General features: G+C 40.5%; 1 protein-coding gene across 13 annotated transcripts in view; it reads left to right on the top strand.

The window, feature by feature from the left end:
• CACNA1G (calcium voltage-gated channel subunit alpha1 G) overlaps positions 1 to 20,410 on the top strand; it is a 319,266-nt gene that overhangs the window by 272,872 nt on the left and 25,984 nt on the right. For 11 of the 13 annotated variants that reach the window (XM_081899498.1, XM_081899492.1, XM_081899496.1 and 8 more), the window contains 2 exons: positions 5,912 to 5,962; positions 13,641 to 13,792. In XM_081899498.1, the coding sequence (XP_081755624.1) occupies positions 5,912 to 5,962; positions 13,641 to 13,792 (203 nt within the window). The remainder of the gene's footprint in view (positions 1 to 5,911; positions 5,963 to 13,640; positions 13,793 to 20,410) is intronic. The other 2 variants (XM_081899500.1, XM_081899497.1) reach the window with 1 other exon arrangement.

The raw sequence follows: 20,410 nt of genomic DNA, 5'->3' as shown, positions 1-20,410 counted from the left end.
TGAAAATACAGTGTATTTGCTTGAGAAATACAGATTTTTTTTCTTTAAAATGATGAAGGAAATAACCAGACAGAAATTAGCCAAATTAAGTAGATCCACTGGCACACAACCTTGTTGGCCCACTTAGAATAATTTTTTAAAAATCCTTTTGTAACCATAGTAGATGTGTCTCTAAAAATCTGAGAAACTTGACATACATATTGTCTTTTTTATCTCAGTTCTGTTTGATTGAAAAACAGGAAATTACATTCAGGTCAGAGGTCACAGGTCAGAGGTACTCTCCTCCATCTTGCATGCCTTCTATTCTGCTTGGATTTTTTCCCCCAAATGCCCCTGCGTTCATTCATGGTATCACTCTTGTTACTTCCATCTTTAAGTGTTCTTATGGCTTTCCCCACCAACCCATTATCCCTTCCACATTTATTTCATCCCTTTCAGACTGACACCAGTAAATCTGTAGGAATCTCTCTTTGTTGTTGTTGTTGATGATGTTGTTGTTGTTTAATAGTTACTTTTAAAAAAATGGTGCAATTCCCTGTATGGTTGTTTTATAGGTATAACAAGATAGGACCATGATTTGTGTTGTGTGTTGGGGGTTTTTGAGCATTAATTATATGAAATGAATATCTAGATACTTAAGGACATTCACAACTTTGAGGATTATATTTTAACATTATTTACTTGAGCGTAAGGATTTCAGATCAGAAGATCTGAAATGAACAAATCATGCTGAAGCTGTGGTTTATTAATGAATTTTGTGACACTGTTCAGAAATAAGAGAGCTCCATAATGAGCTATGAGGTTGTGATGTTCACAAGTGACCTTTCAAAGTATTTCAGAACTGACATGATTTTTTCCAAGACAATGACTATTTCGATTTATATCTCAAGGAACATAAAATCATGTTATAGGAAGGACTGTCCATGTACAGTATTGGGGTTCATGTTCTCTTTTTAGCCAAAGTTCATGGGATTTCGTACACATGAAACATCCCACGATGCATAAAGGCACAAAGGTGAAAAGGTTTATTGGAGATACTTTGGTAGTATATCTATCAGTGTCAATGAAAAGTATGCGTGCACCCATGTTTTGCTGGTATAGCACCTGCAAATATTTTAGTGGTAATAACACAGTAAACATGGTAAAGAGACAAAAAGCCTCACAGACTTTTGTGCATAAAGCAGTCTTGGCCTCCCAGCCAGCGTAGAGTTTTGTCAAATGCAGCTTCTTGCTACAACAAAGGAAGCCTTGTAAAGTAACTCTGGGAATAGGGAAGATTTAAGAATGGAATTATACACTACTTAAAGAGTTCCATTTTAAAGGAAAGCTAGCTCTAGTCATGCCTGTAACACATTTGGAAAGCAATGCAGTCCCGTGGAATCTGGCACAGAATTGTGGCCTACGTAGGATTAGCTTTGACATAGTAGGACCTTATATGGAAATATAAAATGGCATGCCTCCTCTCACCCACCCCTTCTTGTTCAAGGTGAAAGCCCCGCCCCTTGTCATCCTTTATGTTTACTTGCCTTCACACCTCTCAGTGGGCCACAGCCCTGGGGAACTTATTAACCATCTTATGCATTATTTCTTGGTTCACTAGACTCCTGGCCTGCCCCTCTGTCTCACACAGTGTGCTTACTGTAACTTGCCTGTTCATTACTTATTTCCCAGATTGTCTTGAGACACTATGGTATTTCCCCCACTGCCATATTTCTCAGCTTCTCTAAAACCTCTAAACAGCTTACAAAAATAAAACATTAGAATAATCAGTAAAAAACAAGAAACAGATAAGAACAGGTTTAAAAAACATTCAAAAGATAATTAAAATCAACAGTAAACAAAAAGAGATTAAAACACGCCAGTATTCTACATGTCTGGGTAGGCTTGCCTAAACAAAAAAATGTATTTTTACTGTCAGAAAGTTCTTCCTGATGTTTAGTCAGAATCTCCTTTCTTGTAACTTGAAGCCATTGGTTTGAGTCCTACTCTCCTCCAGAGCAAGAGAAAACAAGCTTGCTCCATCTTCCATGTGACAATAAAATTATTAACAATGATTATTTAAGGCTTGGTTTCCAGACCCTTGAACGTCTTGGTTGCCCAACTCTGCACCTGTCTTTCCTGATTAAGATATTATGGAGAAATAGAACTGATTGTCAACAGTATATTGATGGCAATTTGCCCCAAAACGCCTAATGGCCACTTCCAGAGCTTCATATAGATATGAAATAACATAATCACGAGTGGGCCAAAAAGGAGTCTGTGTTTTAAGCAAGCACTGGAAAGAGTTGGGTTGATGGGTGTTGTAGTCCAACAATATCTGGAGGGCCACAAATTCCTCACCCCTGCCTTAGACAGTCACCTAGTTTCCTTATGCAGCCTTTGATATAGGGATGACTACAAAACACACCAGTTTACAAATGATTTATTAAGTGGTTACTCCATTGATGAGGAAAAGGTGGACCCTGGATATTACGAATAACACTTAAAATGGATGTTCTTATAAATTATTCTGACACACTTATTATTGTGAAAATACGTTTTACAAGTTAAGTGTAAAAATCGAACCACAGTTAAAAGTAATGTGTGACATAATTTTATGTGGTCCAGGCTACTTGTATAACACCTTCAGCTTTCTTCCTAAGTTTGGAAATTAACATAGGTATTTAGGGATTTAGTATTTGCTACAATAAAACCATAAGCATAATTCATAAATCTCATAGTTATGATTCCACTAATGATACTCGTTACAAAGGCTTCAACAGAGAAAGTGAGGATTTTATAGCTTCTTCCCTAGCTGTAACATATTGAACACCCTTTCATTTAATGTGAGCTCCCATTGTCACATCATAATTCCCTGGAAAATAATTTCACTTTGGCTGTGATTATTGTTACTTTTAAAAGAACCACTTGGAAAAGCTTAATATTTCATCGTGTTTTCAAAAAAATAAATAAATCCTGAAATACTTTGAATTATGTTGGCTACGACAGCAGACATAAGGGGGGGGGGGCACACATGAGGTATGAGGAATTTCCTAAAAGAAAGTCACAGTCCACTCTGTGCATGGAATGATATTGCCAGTTAGTTCTCTAATGTATTGGGACATGGGTTGAAATAGTCTGCTGAAGAATGGGAAGTTCTTGCAAAAGAAACTACCATATAAAATTTACAGAAGAAAGAAATTGTCCTCTTATAATCATTTTAGAATTATAACATTCATTTGCAGTCTGTTGGAGTGAAAATTGCATTTATTAGCAGACAAATCTGTTGCTTAGTACAATGAGGAAAAAGGTTTTTTTAAGATTGCAGGCACAAGTGCCAGTTGAGTTTGCCCTGGCAGAACACTCTTTGACATGTGTACAACAAATGTGCCTAAGGGCAGAACTATGTGCTGTGGAAAAATAAGTGCCTACAAATCTATGGTGGCCACTTCCAAACCATTGGGTAGCTTTGGAAGGGAGCAATTGGGGTGGGAAAGTTGTGTTCACTGGCAATGGAGGATGGGATCAAGAGCACCCTGTCAATGAGGTGATATGAAAGCCGTCTGCCTCAGGCAGCACATCCAACCGCTGCCATTGCCCCATTGCCAGCCTCCCCGGGGCTTCGCTAGTGCAGCCACTGCAACACCATTGCCTTCACTGCTGCTGCATTGTGGTGGAACTGTGGGCACATCCACAGGCAAGGGTGCAGTTGCGGTGGCAGAGTCGGTGGCAATGTGAGTGTGATGGCAAGGATGTGGTGGGGGCCTGAATTGGGGAGGGGTCATCATGGCATTTTGCAAAATGTCTCAGGCCAGTCCTGGTCAGGATGGTTCTCTCATCATCAAACAACTGTTTTCCTGCTCCAACAAGCCAACCCTATTTTCCCCTCACACAGTTCTAGTTTAGGGATGGATGAATTACCCTCTTTCTGGTCCATGTCAGTTTTGCATGTAAGGAATATCCTATCCTATTTGTTGCTATTTTTTTTAAAAAAAGGAAATGCACTAAATATATGCATTTAACTTACATATTTTGCATGGACTTTTGTATGCAGTCCCCCCTAGAAGTGCATATTTTGTGCATTTTTCTGTAAAATACACATCTTTGTATGCTTTTTTTAAAAGCTGAAACTGATTTGTCAACTGTGTTCTGAACTGCATATAAGTCCAGGGCTGGCTTATAAGGTTGGTTTGCTTAAAAATGCAGACTGCACAAATTTCTCCTCTATCTCTTGTCTAGATGCATGTTTCCCCTAACAAACATGTCTGGAACTCTTAAAAAATGTTCAGAGGAAGGCACCGAAGTAGAAAAGCAATGAATATTGGGAGTGATAAAGAGCCCTTCCCTTTGCCAGCTCTCTACTCCAAATGGGTTCCTAACAGATGTGGTCACTGGAGTTTTGTTCTACATGTTCGCACATAATGTAGCATTCCACCTCTTAAAATATTTATTTCTAAATAACCCATTAGTTATACAGTTGGTTGAAATGGTGAGATTCCTCTGGGGTAAGTGGCATGAAGACTGTATAGTAACTAGAATTTTTCCACCCAACTCCCTGTATGTTTACTTATCACATAGGGACCAATACTGATGTCAAGGTTGTACTGTATTATGTTGCCCTGGGCCCAGTACCGACCATGTGACTAGGTAGTTACTTGAGTCTAGACTAGTCCTGGCATAGCCCCACTGGTTTTAATGGGATTTTGTGGGTACTGCTTTGGGTCAAAAGACTACAAGAAAGCAGGTTTCAGCTTCTCCTTTATATTTCTTTAGAAAGGATTACAGATTTCATATTTTTTTCCTGAGGTGATGCTATCCCAGATGTCATGCTGATAACTTTAATACTTTATTGACTTGAGAATATGGAAGGAATGGTCTATAGTTACATTTGGGGCTTCCCTTTGCCTGCCACTGTTATTTACCCGTAATAATCCTAGTTTATTCCACTGTAACATATAGTTCCCCTGAAGGCTACATTGATTTATGAGAGAGGACCATTTTCCCCTTAGCTGTCTGCCAGTGCATCACAGTGGATAAGAACCTCATATTCTGCTCACCAACCATTACATTGCTCAGGATCAACTAGTTCTGTTTATCTCAGAGGTGTCTTGGGTTTATGTTGCCCTGTATGCGTGTGCACACTTCCCAAACGCTGCATTGTGAAAAGCATTTGAAAGATTTGTGAGCATAGGCTTTGATGGTGATGTGCTGCTGCTGCCAAAAAGCTACTGTACAAATTCCTCTGAGTGTGAGCAACCCTTTGGGGTAGCCTCTCGCAGCCCCAGCCTATCAGTATTCTGAGTGTTTTCATTCTTAATATTATTTTTTAATGACATTAATAACATTATTTAGTTTTATATTATAATGTTCTTAATGCCAATCTTGGGGCTTTTAAACTGAAAGGCAACATGAATTATACTACTATGAATACTTACGGTAATCTCAAATGGCTAGGCACTGTACAAGTGTTAAATCATAAGACCACATTGTCCTTGCCTACAAATTTAAAAGGCTGATTTGCCAATAAAGACCACCCTCCTTCTGATGGTGTGGAACTGGGTGCTCTCTGCTCATAGAATTGTAGAGTTGGAAGGGGACCTGAGGCTCATCCAGTCCAACCCCCTGCAATGCAGGAATCCTGCCCACACTTGTCCCTGGCTGGGCTCAAACCACCAACCTTCTGGTTAACAGCCAAATCCACTGACCCATTGCACCACAGGAGTTATACTCTACATTGCTTCTATCTAAACTCCACTGAAATGTGTGGGTGCGTTTGTGGGTAACGGTTGTAGGCAGGCAGAAGCCTTGTTTTCGCCCTGCCAGGTTGACGGTGTGCTTTTGTCAGAGTGACGGGTGCATGAAGCGATGAAGATGGAATGAAGGATTGGCCTCGCATCCTCTCCAGTGATTTAATGCCCTTTCGTTCTTCTAGATCTAATGCTGGATGATGTAATAATGGACAGCTCAGCCAGTGCAGTGCCAGGTACTGGGAAGTCCTTGCTGTCTTTGTCTCACGTGAATGGCAGTGCTGTGTGACTTAACGGCCGCCCACTGGTCCTGTGAGGCAGCTTGCTAGATTGTGTGTGGTGGAAGGCCTTTTCTTGGTTTTTCTGCATTTCACGCATGTTGTTTTTGTGCTTGTTTTAAAAAAATTAGAAACGTCTGCAGGTTTGACTTATCACTGACACATTTTTGATGTTATGGTCTTAACCTTACCTTTTTAGCAGGTTTTCTTTTTCTTTTTCATCACAAATATTGCCGACTTCCCTTCGACGTTCTTTTCTTTGTTTTTTGGTTGTTTTCAGGAAGAGATTTTTTGGATAATGTCTGGGTCATCCACTTTGGAGCTATTTGATGTGTGGTGATTAACCTTGTACAGATGTGCGGAGACTCGGGGGGAGGTCCCTCATTTTGTACTGACCATGAGAGGGGTAGTCACCAGAGCTAAAAATAGTGTCTCCTCAGGTGACAAATATATTTTTGCAGAATATTTTGTATACAATGTTCTGTAATGGGCTCCCCCCACACACACCAAAGTCCTATATTGTTTTGTATCCTTCCCCGGTACCACCTTGCTTAAGGTAGATCTGGAGACTGGGGAGAATTTTTCAGAAGAGAGTTTTGTAAGAAAAATGGTTGATACAATTCATTCCTGAACCCAAAAGAATATTTGGCAAAATCCCTCCCCCATTTTGCAGCCCTAAAATATCAGGAGATATTTGGGGAGGGCATTGCAGCTCTGCTCTATTAACTGTATTTTGAAGTAAAATGTAATACCTGCATCAGCTATCAATGTTTTACTTGCCTAGATACTGATCTGTGCATGTGGACAATTCTCCTCAGCTATGTTATTTGGGAAGAAAGAGTCCACTGAAATCAGTCGAAAACATATTCCAAAATGCATTTGAGATCATGCTGTTAGGTATACAGTGGTACCTTGGTTTTTGAATGTCTCCGTTGACAATCGTTTCGGTTTTCGAACGCCGAAAACCCAGAAGTAAATGCTTCCATTTTCGAACGTGCCTCGGAAGTCAAATGGCTTCCGCTGAGGTGCCACTGCATTTTTCTCAATTTTCTCTATGAAATTTGCAGACCGCCCTTTGCGCCTCAGTTTTCAAATGTTTCAGAACTCAAACAGTCTTCCAGAACAGAGAAATAGGTTTGAAAACCGAGGTACTGCTGTATACCTAACAGCATGATCTGTTTAGGGGACAGCTCCTTATCTGTACAGTGCCCAAGCCTTAGCCCAACTTCTTAATGAGGTGATACCCCATTGTCCTGCTCCTTTAGACTGCAGTGGGGGCTCCTGCAATTGAATGTTCCTCCACTGAAAAATAAATAATCCACACATTTAAACAAATTATAAAGGAGAACGTTTGTGTTGTTTTCACTGTGAGAAAAAGTGATGACATGTCCTACTTCATTAAACAAGATTTAGCAAGAGACAGAAAGGCATGTAGTCCAAATCAGATCTATAGCTCTGGGCCTGCTTAGCAAATTCTTTACTTCAGCAAGCACAGAATCAAACATTGCCTAATAAAGGACAGTCTCTTTAATCCACCTTTAGAAAAACTCAAAATAGCAACAGGAATTTGATTGCTCAACTCAAGTCCACATCTTTACATAGCATAAGATAACTGAACCTTACATTGGCTGCCAGGAAATCCTTCTAGTCATTCTATGCATTTGTAAAAACCAGACTGGGCATATTTTGTGTGAGAGTCTCAAGGACTTTTCCACCTCAGTGACCCTGGTCATAATTGCCAAACATTGAATCAGCTGTTGGGTTGTAAGCCAGAAGAACACATCACTGGCAAGTGTTGCAACTTTGGAAAACCAGGAAAGGTTGCATACATTAGACAAATTGTCTGCAGCAATCTTGCAGGGCGACTTTTCCAAATTCTTCAAATTATATGGTAGTTCCAGGGGATAAGTGAATATGGTGCCTATTTAAGCATGATGCACATTAACACAGACCCTGATAGGTATAGGGCTAATTTGAAGTGCAACTCTAATAATACAAGTTGTGTAAAAAAGTAAATAAAGAGCATTACAGAGGAATAAATCAGAAGGGGATTTTAAAGATATATATGGCTTGCAAAAAATGACCTAGCTCATTTTAATAAATCCTGAATCTCCTCAACATTACCATTCTTTATGTTCCATTTCTTTGCATTCACATGTTCAATTTCTCTGTGTGGGCTAGGAGATCAGTCCTGTCCATCCCCTTGGACAAGAGCTAGAGAAAAATCTCCTGAGACTTGTCCTTTCAGTGTGATTCTAATCTTAAAATCTTAGATGTACATTTGAGTGTTCCGTTGCATTTGTTTGTTTTGAATGCTTTGGCGTCGTCCCAAGTGGGCCATTCTTCAGTGCAGGCTCACAAAGAACCTCTTGGCTTGCCTTTTCTTGTGTCTGATTCTCAGACCTGTGCTTTGTCTTCCCTTTGTTGTTGCCTCATACTGATGCTCACATTATTAAACACAATGTAATGCTCATTGGTGTGAAAGGACAGAAAGAGACTCTTTTGTGAAAGTACTTTAAATGTGTGTGACAGTAGGAAACCAATGATACCCATGCTCTACAAACTAGCCCTAATGAGTCATTCAAACCTGAAAACCCAGGATGTCTTTCTTTCTTTGCATTTTACAAATTGTAGAAAGAAAATGGTGCTATCTATCTGTATTGTTTACTGGTATAAAGTCAAGATTTTATTTTTGGACAGGATGCTGTCTGTCGCAGCTGGAAAACTCTCAATGGGAACAATTTAACCATTTTCCACTTTGCTTTTAAAAAATGCCACTCACTAAAAAAAAAAAGACTAATAAAACCACTTGTTTAAATGTCAGTGTTACTCCCATGCACATCACTTTGAACTCAATATTCTCTGGACAGTTTGTAAATCCAGCTGCTTAGTAAGAGCTGCATCCCTGACCGCTTATCCACTTGATGAAGGCTTGGGGGAGCATTCGACCCCCTATTTGTGAAACGTTATGCCATTCAAAATGATACATAAATGCCAACACTGTTAGACAGCTGTTTACAGTTGCCACACCAGATCACTTCAGAACATCATTCTACAGAATCCAAAGAAAAATAGGAATATGTTTTGCCCGCTTTGGGCTATGTCCTGCATAAATTGTGAATAAAAGGGGCTCTCAGTTGGCATGTTTACTCAGTGGGGTTGCCAGTCACTATGAGGTCAATATGGTGGTCGAATGAGCCTTATTGCTCTGACATACTATGCACACTGGACAGTATCCAATAATCCTTTGTCATGTTCCCTCCTTCACTCTGGTGTGAAAGAGAGCTAGAGTTGTATCTAATCTTCCAAGATGAGAGGGAAGACTGAAATTACCTTAATACTACTAGCTCTCTTATTACTATCGGCATAAAATGCAGTCTGAATCGCCACCACTCTGTGTAACTTGATGATGGTACACAAAAGATGCTTTGCCATTTATATCCTGGATTCTGGTTTCAGATCAAATCAATGTGACTCCATAATCAATCAATAGAAGTTCATTCCTTGTTTTTTACTGAGCCCTCCAAAGCAGCTTGATTTAGAACCTGTTTTCCCCCTCTCCATCCTTGCTGGTGCCTGTTGTTTTATTATAGGCCTTCTTGTCATTATTTTCTTGCTTTTCTTTGCCTACCATTTTACTCCCTCCTTCCCCCACCCCATACACACGCACACCCCATTGATACCCTCGATGTCAGGATGTTGTCTTAATCTTTCCAGTATCTTCCTAACTAATTGAGCATTCTTCTTGTTCTTGACCCAGTCACTGTATTGTAGCAGTATTGGTGGTGTGGTGTCATTTTGTGTGATGATTCATCACCTAGACTTGAACAGATGTCTGTATTTCCCAAGATGTTGGTACCTCTCAAATATTTCCTAGAACAAGTAATGCTGTTGCATAGGGGGGCACGGATGTCAGGTCTAGAACGAGACATTTTAAGTACTGTACCAAAACTTACAAACAATCAGAAATGTGGCTTCTTTATAACACCAGCAAAAAGAAATGATACTTTTATTTTCGAAAGAGAAAAATGTTCCCTGCCCACCTAAACTCAGCAGCTGTTAATTTAAAGCCCACAGGAAGCATGGTGTGACTGTTTGTGGTTCATTTTAAGGTAAAAGCTGTAATTTCCAGTAATATGCATGACAGCATGCCAAGCATGGGGAAGCTGGTGGTGAGCAGGATTTTGAAACAGGGCTGACATGTTTAATAAAGTTATTGGCAGATACCAAAATGTTTATATCAATTATGTTACGGATTTATCAATCTGATGCACAATTTAAAAATTGGCTAAATTACTGAAAAGTAATCTGTGATTTGATTTGATTTTTGACTTAACCAGAGAAGAATTTTAGGAGAAAGCCTTACTAAAAATAAGGTGAAGACAGATATTATCAATTATAGAAGCAGGTTTGGAGGCACCTTCTCATTCAGTCCAAAGACATAGCTTTTTTTTTTGCTCCAGAGCTGAACTCTGGTTCAGCAAACCTGGCTATGGCCAGTGCCTGCATCATCGTCAAATATTTCCACTCTTTGTCCAACCTTTCCTTCCCTAATATGGCAAAGAATTAATATAAAACAAGTAGATGGATATGTGGCACTTAATCTTTTTGAGAAGGCCTAAATCACCTAAATCATGAGGGAGTGACAAGACGGATGGTGCTCCAGTGTTCAGCTTGATAGACTGCATACCTCTCAAGGAAATGTGAAGCTGAGAGGAAGCTGAGCTCATGTCAGAGGTGAAGAACCAGCTGAGCTATCTCTTTAAATATTACATCTGTCTTCACCCACAATATACAGAATGGAAAATAGGCAGCCCTGCTTATAAGGTTATGCTGCCACATGCTTTGTTGCTATGCAGGTAACATTCTACAATCTCTGTGAAAATCCCTGCTATATGTTAACAGCCTCTTTTGTTACCGTGTGGAGTTTTGAATTAATCTGCCAGTCATGGCTGAACCCTTGGATTCCAGTGTAATTATTCATAAATAAATCCTCCCAAATAAAAGGCAGAAATTGTGACATTTTTTCATGCCTGAATGTGAATTATGGATAAGTATTGAACAAAAAGAGATCAGCAAATTATAATGGGGTTTCTCTTTGAAATTATAACTTGGTTCATAGCCAGGGCCCCAGTTCAAACCTTAATTGTATTCAAACATTTTAGTTAATTTCCTCTTCATAGTTTTGCATAATGCCATCGAGATATCTCAAGTTTTTAATGGATATTTATGCAGAATGTAAGAGCTCTGATGAAAGTTGGGAGTCAGTCAGATACCAACCTGTGTAGCTTTTGTTGTTGTTGTTGTTTTTAAGAGATGCTGAATAAATTCAGCAACAAAATTCACTTTTTAATATTATGCCATGGCATTCAGGGTCAGATTATCTATAGACTGGCAGCTCCTAATGCAAAAAATATCAATTCAGCCTCTTTATTTCAAAGTACTGGAGCAAATGTTTGGGATCACTTCACCAAACCTCGCAGGATAAGTTGCTCCATTATTAGTCTTCTCCCTGATGCTCAGACTCTGTGGGATGGGGATATTGGAAGTCATATAATGATGCAGCTAATCACTTACCCAGGTGGATGATCATTTCATGTGTAAGAGGCACAGGCCCGTGTCCTCTCCACTGCACACCTATAGTAATTTGCCTTAGGTTTTCCTTGTGTACACACATTGCGATTCTTCCCTCTCAAAATAGGGAAATGTTCCCCAAATTGAGCCCTCAGGCATAAGGGACCTGTGCTACATATTTCTTTAGGTCAGGAGTGGCTAACCTCTGTCCCTCTGGATGTTGTTAGACTCCAACTCCCACAGGCAGCTATTGGCTGGGGCAGATGGGAGCTGGAATCCAGCAGCATCTGGAGAGCAAAAGATTCCCCACACCCTGCTTTAGGTGCCTGGGTGAAGGGAAGAGGCATGTGCCTGCACCTCCACCATACAAAACGACTGGCCAGCTGCATAAATGGCTAAGAAGATTGCAATTTTGACTATCTGAGAATCAAATTGTATACATACTCCCTGCAAAAAATGTGATCTAAAAATTAGCTTTCCCTCAAGATCACGAATACTCATACTTCACCCTCCCCAAATTTCTGTTCGGACCAATATATGAAATCCCTTTTTTTGTGCTCAGAGTAGCTAAACACCACGCCATTCAATTCTCTTGGCTCAATAATTTTCATAACCAGTTGATCATCTAATTATGGTCATAATATTACACTCTGACATCTTCAAGACAGTCCTTTTCATTTTATGGTACATTATAATGCCTTTTTGAAAATTGCCCTGAATTATAGACTCAGACTTGGCATTTCCTCGTTAGAGATTAGGTGAGTAAATGAGTTTATCTGCAGGAACATTCAGGCCTGAAGAGCAAGTGTCATCCCTGATGCAGCCAAACATAGAAGACTAACAGGGACATTTGCACTTTGGCAATCACACACAAATGAGAAGATCATTTATTTCCGAGACAGAAATTCTGACTGAGCAATCACTTGCATTATTTCATAAATTGTTTTCATAGCTCTGACAACTTTGGGGTTGTTCCCCCCGCCCTCCATTTCCCTACCTTGTATTTCAAAATGCAGTTATATGAGTTCATGTCTGCTATTTCAAACAGTCCATTATTCCCCTTTTAACTTTCTTCCCCACTGCCTCTTTACATTTCCCCTTACATCACAGTATATTGCTTGCCCAGTCAGTATCTACTAGTATCTTTTTATACTATCCTCTCTGCCTGGACTCCCATGTTACTTTCTTTCTTTCTTTCTTACTTACTTAACCAAGCCTTTGTTAGGCATTACAAATATAGACCATCATAAAACATTCATATATAACATTTCAAAATATATACAAATAAACAGCCATGTAAAATATGTAATAACGAGGACTCCCCTGTTACCTTTTTAAACACTCACCCTTATATAATATATTATGCTGAACTCACAGCTAAGTAGTCAAGCTTTACATGCCCAATGTTAACTGGGCACTGTATTGCAATAGAACACATATCCCATTGGCAAGCAAACATTCCTTCACATTTAGGCCCACTCTCAAAATATAGAGGGAAGCCCTTAAAATATCATATTACAGTGCTTTGCTAGTCTCTGTCAAAAACCACTGCATACTGTTTCCAACCTGCCTCAAGTCCTTTCCAAGCTCCCTTTTCAGTGGAGATTGAATGTCCCATTTAAGCACGCTTTTATGCACTGTTAATACAGGCCTTTAATTATAGCTCACATACTTGCAATTCTGATTGAAAGTTCTTGTTTTCTTTTATATAAATTAAGAGTGTTGTTGTGTAATAATAGATATCTAAACAGTGAACACTAAACATTATGTTGGAACCTGAAATGATTCCATGCCATACTCACTTTATCTCTAATCCTGAAAGCCTGGCTGTTGTGCATGTTTTATTGTAGCTGCTGGTACAGATAGATGATCCTGTAGTCTTGCTATGCATTAATGATGGTTAACATACAATCCCCTTTACCACACCCCATTCGTTGCTGAAAACCTAATCATTATGAATTTGATTGAATGTATCAATTTGAATTTTTGAAAGCCAGTGCTGAACTGGTCTTAAGACAGGGAGAAATTACCTGATCTGCTTCTCCACTCTTTTCCTTTTCAGAGGCACAGTGTAAGCCCTACTACTCTGATTACTCTCGCTTCCGACTTCTGATTCATCAAATGTGCACCACCCATTACCTGGATTTATTCATCACAGGTGTGATTGGGCTCAATGTCATCACCATGGCTATGGAGCACTACCAGCAGCCAAAGGTAGGGCAGGAAAAGTATTTGTAGATGCTGTGGGTGGTTCGCAAACATTGTTGTAGCCTTGATAAGGAATTGGCATTGCACCCATTAACATGGAAAACAAGAATGAAACAGAAATAAATATGCATTGGCCATTCTACCGTGCTGAATGGGAGATGATGGTAATATAGGGATCTAGTTTTTACTGAGAGTAGTGTTTGCACCAGCTAAAGAACCGTGGTTGATAGCAATCATTCAAATCATCATAAACAACACAGAAAGAAACCAAAATAAAGCAGTTGCATACAAGGATTATCTTTACAGCCCATAGCATTGGCTTTAACAAAAATATTTATATTTTTTGCTGCAACTACTGCTAACTCAGTAAAACACTCAGGGTGTTCTTGTTATAAGCCAATGAGTAAGCAACTCTGTATTAGCTGAAGTGCAAAGTATCTTCCCTAAGGTACCCATATAGCATTTGTCATACAGTTTGGAGCTGATAGCAGCAGCAGCAAGACTGTCTTCCTGAAATACTTCTGTATGTGCTCAAGACCAAATCCTATCCTAGGATTTTACTCAGAGTAGACCCATTGAAATTAATAGACCTAACTTAATCATGTTTTTAATGTCTCATCTGAGTAAAACATAGCTGATTACCACCCTGATTTTATGACCTTCCTCTAATCAAGCAACATTAGCTGTTGTTGCATTGCAAAGCCAAGAGAGATTGTTTGGAAAGTGAGCATATGGCCCAATCTCTCAATTGAATCAAGATGTGAAATTATTTACTACAAGGTCAAGTAGCTTTTCAGAAGATACAGAAAGAACTGCCTGTTTTTATTTCCAAAAGAGTAATTCATAATCTTCATCAGGCTTTTGAATTTTATATTCCCCCCTTAGAATGAGAGGTGCTAATCAGGGAGATGCTTTCTTTGGATGCTGCAGAAGGCACTCAGTGGCAGACATTCCTTGAGAGCTGTTTTTACTATGATAGGATTTAGATCTGTTTCTAAGAACCACTGCAAGGTGTTTTATCATCATGCCTAAGACTATGGTGGAAGCCAATGGTTTATAACTGTTTCTTTGTGCAATAGAGCGGGGCAGGATTGCTCCATCTTGTCTCTCATGCTTTCATTAGAACTGTTCACCATTAAGGGCTATCCAATTTGGATAAAACCAAAGGAGTTCAAAGTAGGGATATGGGAGAAATTTGGTTCAATTCACAAATTTAATGTGAGCCTGCCTAATTCACACTTCCTGAAACAATGGATGAACCAAAATCCTTCAGAACTCATCCATCTTTGAATTTTGTAACCAAAAGATGTGCATATTACGAGGAAGTACACAGAGAAATCCACATATTAGTGAAGATAGTATATGAGAATTCATTACATAAATCACATACAAAAAGTGTTATATTAGGGGAAACTGGGGAAACGGGGCATATTGCAGAAAGTTGCATACAAAAATGTAAATATTAGTGGCGTGATCTCTTAGAGTAATCAAATGAAACTTTAACACATGGCATGATGAAAATCTGTAATTTATCAGGACAAGTTATTTGTTGTTTAATGTTATAACAATTGTTTTCTCAAAATTTATCTTCTGTACCATGAAAATAAATAAAAATGTAAATATTAGGAAAAACACACTAGAAAGCTGGTGAATTTTCGTGAGGACTCAAGACTGGGAGAACCTGAAATGGACTGATTTGGCCATTCGTAGGGTTCTGACCATTGAAAGCTGTATGTAAATTGCAGGAACCCCAGGCCCTCTTGCATAATGAACATAATGAACTTTGTTTCCCAAATCTTCAGTTATGTCATCCACTTACAATACAGTGTCTATCCAAACAACCAAAGGGAACGTTAACAGTGCTTTTCTTTCTAGAAAAATAGGCGTCAGTATGTACCATGAAATTGTTATAGTAAGTGGAACACTTATTAACAACAACAAAAAAGAGGTACCAGTACTGCGTCCCCTTGAGTACTCCCTCAAAAAAAAAGCACCAGTGTTGACTCAGTTTGTGGGTCTTCTGACACTTAGATTTTTTTTCCTCCATGGCAAACTTATTTCTGTGGGAAATTCTTTCCCAAGGGATGCTTTGCTAATCTTTTTTAAAACTATACTGAAGCTGGCTTTCTAGATCACAAAGAGGTTTTATCCCTTACTTTTAATTGCTGCCAAGATAGAATTGGCAGAGATGTGGAGATTATACTCTTTGTCTACTCCTGAGCACTGATTCTGTCAGATTCAGTGGCAGGGAAAGCACACACATCAACTTAAAGTTTCCGAAGGAAGGGCTAAACCCATTGACCTTTTAGTTGCGCTGATGCTCTTTCTGTCATTTCCTGGTAGCAAGGACTAAAAAAAAAGCGAGAGAGAGAACTCGGCAAGTACCGGGGGGGGGGGGTTCTTAAAGTGTCATTATAGGAAACATGACATTCCTGTTCACTATGGCAGTCAGTTTTGGCACCATCTTTTTGGACATGGCTTTCTTAGCTTTTACTGTCTTCTTAGCTCTTCTTAGCTCTTACTGTACAGGCCACACAAGCACATAAATGTGTGCATGTTTATCCTGACAGCTTATCTGCTTTCTTTTCTTCCTTCCCTACATGTTCTCCTTTTCGGAAGCAAAGTACAAGGGAATAGCTAGCAAACCATGTTCTGTTTTTTCAGCTTTCCACATGCACCTGACTGACACCATTGGAGAAAGAACGTTGATCTAGAGAAACACCCTTGCAATTCTTGGGTGGTTCATGTGCATTGTGACACAATTCGCATATGTGACACAAAAGCTGTTTTGTAAACTGCTTAGGGGAATACAGTGGTACCTCGGGTTACATACGCTTCAGGCTACATACGCTTCAGGTTACACACTCCGCTAACCCAGAAATATTACCTCGGGTTAAGAACTTTGCTTCAGGATGAGAACAGAAATTGTGCAGCGGTGGCGCAGTGGCAGCAGGAGGCCCCATTAGCTAAAGTGGTGCTTCAGGTTAAGAACAGTTTCAGGTTAAGAACAGACCTCCAGAACGAATTAAGTTCTTCACCTGAGGTACCACTGTATAGTTAAATAAATAAATAAAGACATACAGTGGTACCTCGGGTTACAAACGCTTCAGGTTACAGACTCCGCTAACCCAGAAGTAGTACCTTGGGTTAAGAACTTTACCTCAGCATGAGAACAGAAATTGTGCAGCAGCAGGAGGCGGCCCCATTAGCTAAAGTGGTACCTCAGGTTAATAATAGTTTCAGGTTAAGAACGGACCTCCGGAACAATTAAGTTGTAACCCAAGGTACCACTGTAGAATCATAGATGGTCTCTCAGGTCATCTAGCCTTACCTTCTGCTAATGCAGGAAATCTGCAGATTCAGCATCTCTGGTTGGTTGGCCATCCAGCCTCTGCTGTAATGTAGGCATGTCTGCCGCCCTCCAAATCAGTGTATTTTGCTTGTTTGACAATCTCCCCTCTCTTCCTTCCATGTGGTGTTCTGCGTGTTCTCTTGGCTCTCCTTTAAGTGGATTTGAAGGAGGAGGAGAAGGGGGGAGCCCCATTGCACTAGTGCAGGCATCCCCAAACTTGGCCTTCCAGATGTTTTGGGACTACAATTCCCATCTTCCCTGACCACTGGTCCTGTTAGCTAGGGATGATGGGAGTTGTAGTCCCAAAACTTCTGGAGGGCCGAGTTTGGGATGCCTGCACTAGTGGGCGTACTTGCATTGGCTTCCACTAGTGGAATAATAATAATAATAATAATAATAATAATAATAATAATTTATTATTTATACCCCGCCCATCTGGCTGAGTTTCCCCAGCCACTCTGGGCGGCTCCCAATCAGTGTTAAAAACAGTACAGCATTACATATTAAAAACTTCCCTGAACAGGGCTGCCTTAAGATGTTTTCTGAATGTCAGGTAATTCTTTATCTCTTTGACATCTGATGGGAGGACGTTCCACAGGGCGGGCGCCACTACCGAGAAGGCCCTCTGCCTGGTTCCCTGTAGCCTCACTTCTCGCAATGACGGAACCGCCAGAAGGCCCTCGGCGCTGGATCTCAGTATCCGGGCTGAACGATGGGGGTGGAGACGCTCCTTCAGGTATACAGGACCGAGGCCATTTAGGGCTTTAAAGGTCAGCACCAACACTTTGAATCGTGCTCGGAAACGTACTGGGAGCCAGTGCAGATCTCTCAGAACCGGTGTTATGTGGTCCCGGCGGCCACTCCCAGTCACCAGTCTAGCTGCCGCATTCTGGATTAATTGCAGTTTCCGGGTCACCTTCAAAGGTAGCCCCATGTAGAGCGCGTTGCAGTAGTCCAAGCGTGAGATAACTAGAGCATGCACCACTCTGGCGAGACAGTCCACAGGGAGGTAGGGTCTTAGCCTGCGTACCAGGTGGAGCTGGTAGACAGCTGCCCTGGACACAGAGTTAACCTGTGCCTCCATGGACAGCTGTGAGTCCAAAATGACTCCCAGGCTGCGCACCTGGTCCTTCAGGGGCACAGTTACCCCATTGAGGACCAGGGAATCCTCCACACCTGCCCGCCTCCTGTCCCCCAAAAACAGTACTTCTGTCTTGTCAGGATTCAACCTCAATCTGTTAGCCGCCATCCAACCTCCAACCGCCTCCAGGCACTCACACAGGACCTTCACCACCTTCACTGGTTCTGATTTAAAGGAGAGGTAGAGCTGGGTGTCATCTGCATACTGATGAACACCCAGTCCAAACCCCCTGATGATCTCTCCCAGCGGCTTCATATAGATATTAAAAAGCATGGGGGAGAGGACAGAACCCTGAGGCACCCCACAAGTGAGAGCCCAGGGGTCTGAACACTCACCCCCCACCACCACTTTCTGGACACGGCCCAGGAGGAAGGAGCGGAACCACCATATGACAGTGCCCCCAGCTCCCAGCCCCTCTAGACGGTCCAGAAGGATGTTTGTTGAATCTGGCCCTTAGATTTTATCACGGTCTCCCAGAGCAATTTGTGGAAAGGTGACTAAGAGAGCAAAGAAAATCAAGCAGCACAAAATGTCCTCCGCTAACATGAGAAACAAAACAGTGTTTGAGGCCATTTATTTTAGAAGACGATGAATAAAGAGGGGAAGGGTGCATTGATTTTAATGCAAAGAGATTGGAAGAGGCAAATGAGAGGGCTGGAAGGGACTTCCAGAGCTGTCAGTTTTATCTCTTTTAACTCAGAATAAGTATTAACTATAGCAATAGGCCATAAAATTTAGTCATCCTCCACTGATTACCCTGCATACCAGTGAATCTCCGGCCTGAGCAGCCAAATTATTATAAGGGAACTTTGCTGGATGTCAGTTTCCACATTTCCATTTCAAAGTGCTGCTTTTGATTTTCAAAGCCCTAAATGTCTTTGAATGGCAGCCCTCATTCCCCCTGAAATGAGGCATGTGCCAATGAACTTCTGCTTTTGGTGCATACTGAAAACTTCTCTTTTCACCGAAAAGAGAAGTTGCTGTTGGGGTTGTGTTTTATTGTATCTTATTGCACTCTGGGAAGTTTCAACAGTATTTAATGCTGTTTTGTTCTGGAGGCATCACCCGCCTTTTACTCTTCTGTGTATCACTTTGAGGGAATGCCCCTTTAACATGAGCAACACTGGCTGTGGTGGTGAAAGAAGAAAAAAACCCAATTAATCCCCCCCTCAAAGGAACTAAAATACCATTAGGCAGAAATGGTGGTAAATCTGGGTAATCTGAGCACAATATGAATGCTGCAGGAACTACAACAAAATATGATAAAATCAAAGCAATTTAAAAACTACAATTAGACACTTAAGTTAGAATTGGAAGATCTCAATAACACAAGTAGGCAGTTCAGTCTGCATGCAAAGTGGCAGATAAGAGAGAAGATACGAAGATATATCAAAATGGCTGGTATCCTTAACAGGAGACTACCAAATTCTGCCCCCCCAAAAAAGCTGGAAAAGGCACTTGGGCTTTGGGACTCTCTCTCACACACAAACACTAATTCCATGTTTCAGCAGATTCCCTGAAAAGGAGGGGTTATTTAAGAAACTGAGAATAATAATATTAATAATAAATGAGCTATAGATCAAATCCTGAAATCTTTCAAATCTTACTGCATTAGATCTGTCGGCAGCCTGAGGGATTTAATATGCAGCTGGACCAAAACCCAGTTGCCTCTCTTTATTTCTGCTGTGATGACTCAGCATTTTGGCAAGGCAGCAGGTCCCTGATATATTAGCATGCCAAACTCCTGTATTTAGGATCACATTCAAATTATAATGGCAAACCGCTTGCAATGATCTGCCAAATCACTTGCTTATGATAGCTCGATGGAAATGGCTGCCAATTAGCGTAGCGTTGCTTATTTTTGTTCCCTACTACTTTGAGAAGCCAAGGAATAAATGCAAGACGAAAGCAAAGGTGAATCAGTCAGTGTAGCTAAATAGTACTTGAATGTGTAATGTGAAACAATTAAAAAGAAATCAACGGGAGAAAACGCCATGTTTAAGGTGGCAGTGCATGACCCACGTGACAGGAGCATCTTGTAAATACTGTGGGAAGCTTGTTATATGATCCAATTACCTCATGCTAATGTTAAGATGTGTTCTGAACTATAGCATTGCTCAGTGGCATGTAC

Source organism: Podarcis melisellensis (genome assembly GCF_964234715.1).
Source record: "Podarcis melisellensis genome assembly, chromosome: 2".
Classification (NCBI taxonomy): domain Eukaryota; kingdom Metazoa; phylum Chordata; class Lepidosauria; order Squamata; family Lacertidae; genus Podarcis; species Podarcis melisellensis.
This window is presented reverse-complemented; position numbering and strand designations above follow the sequence as displayed.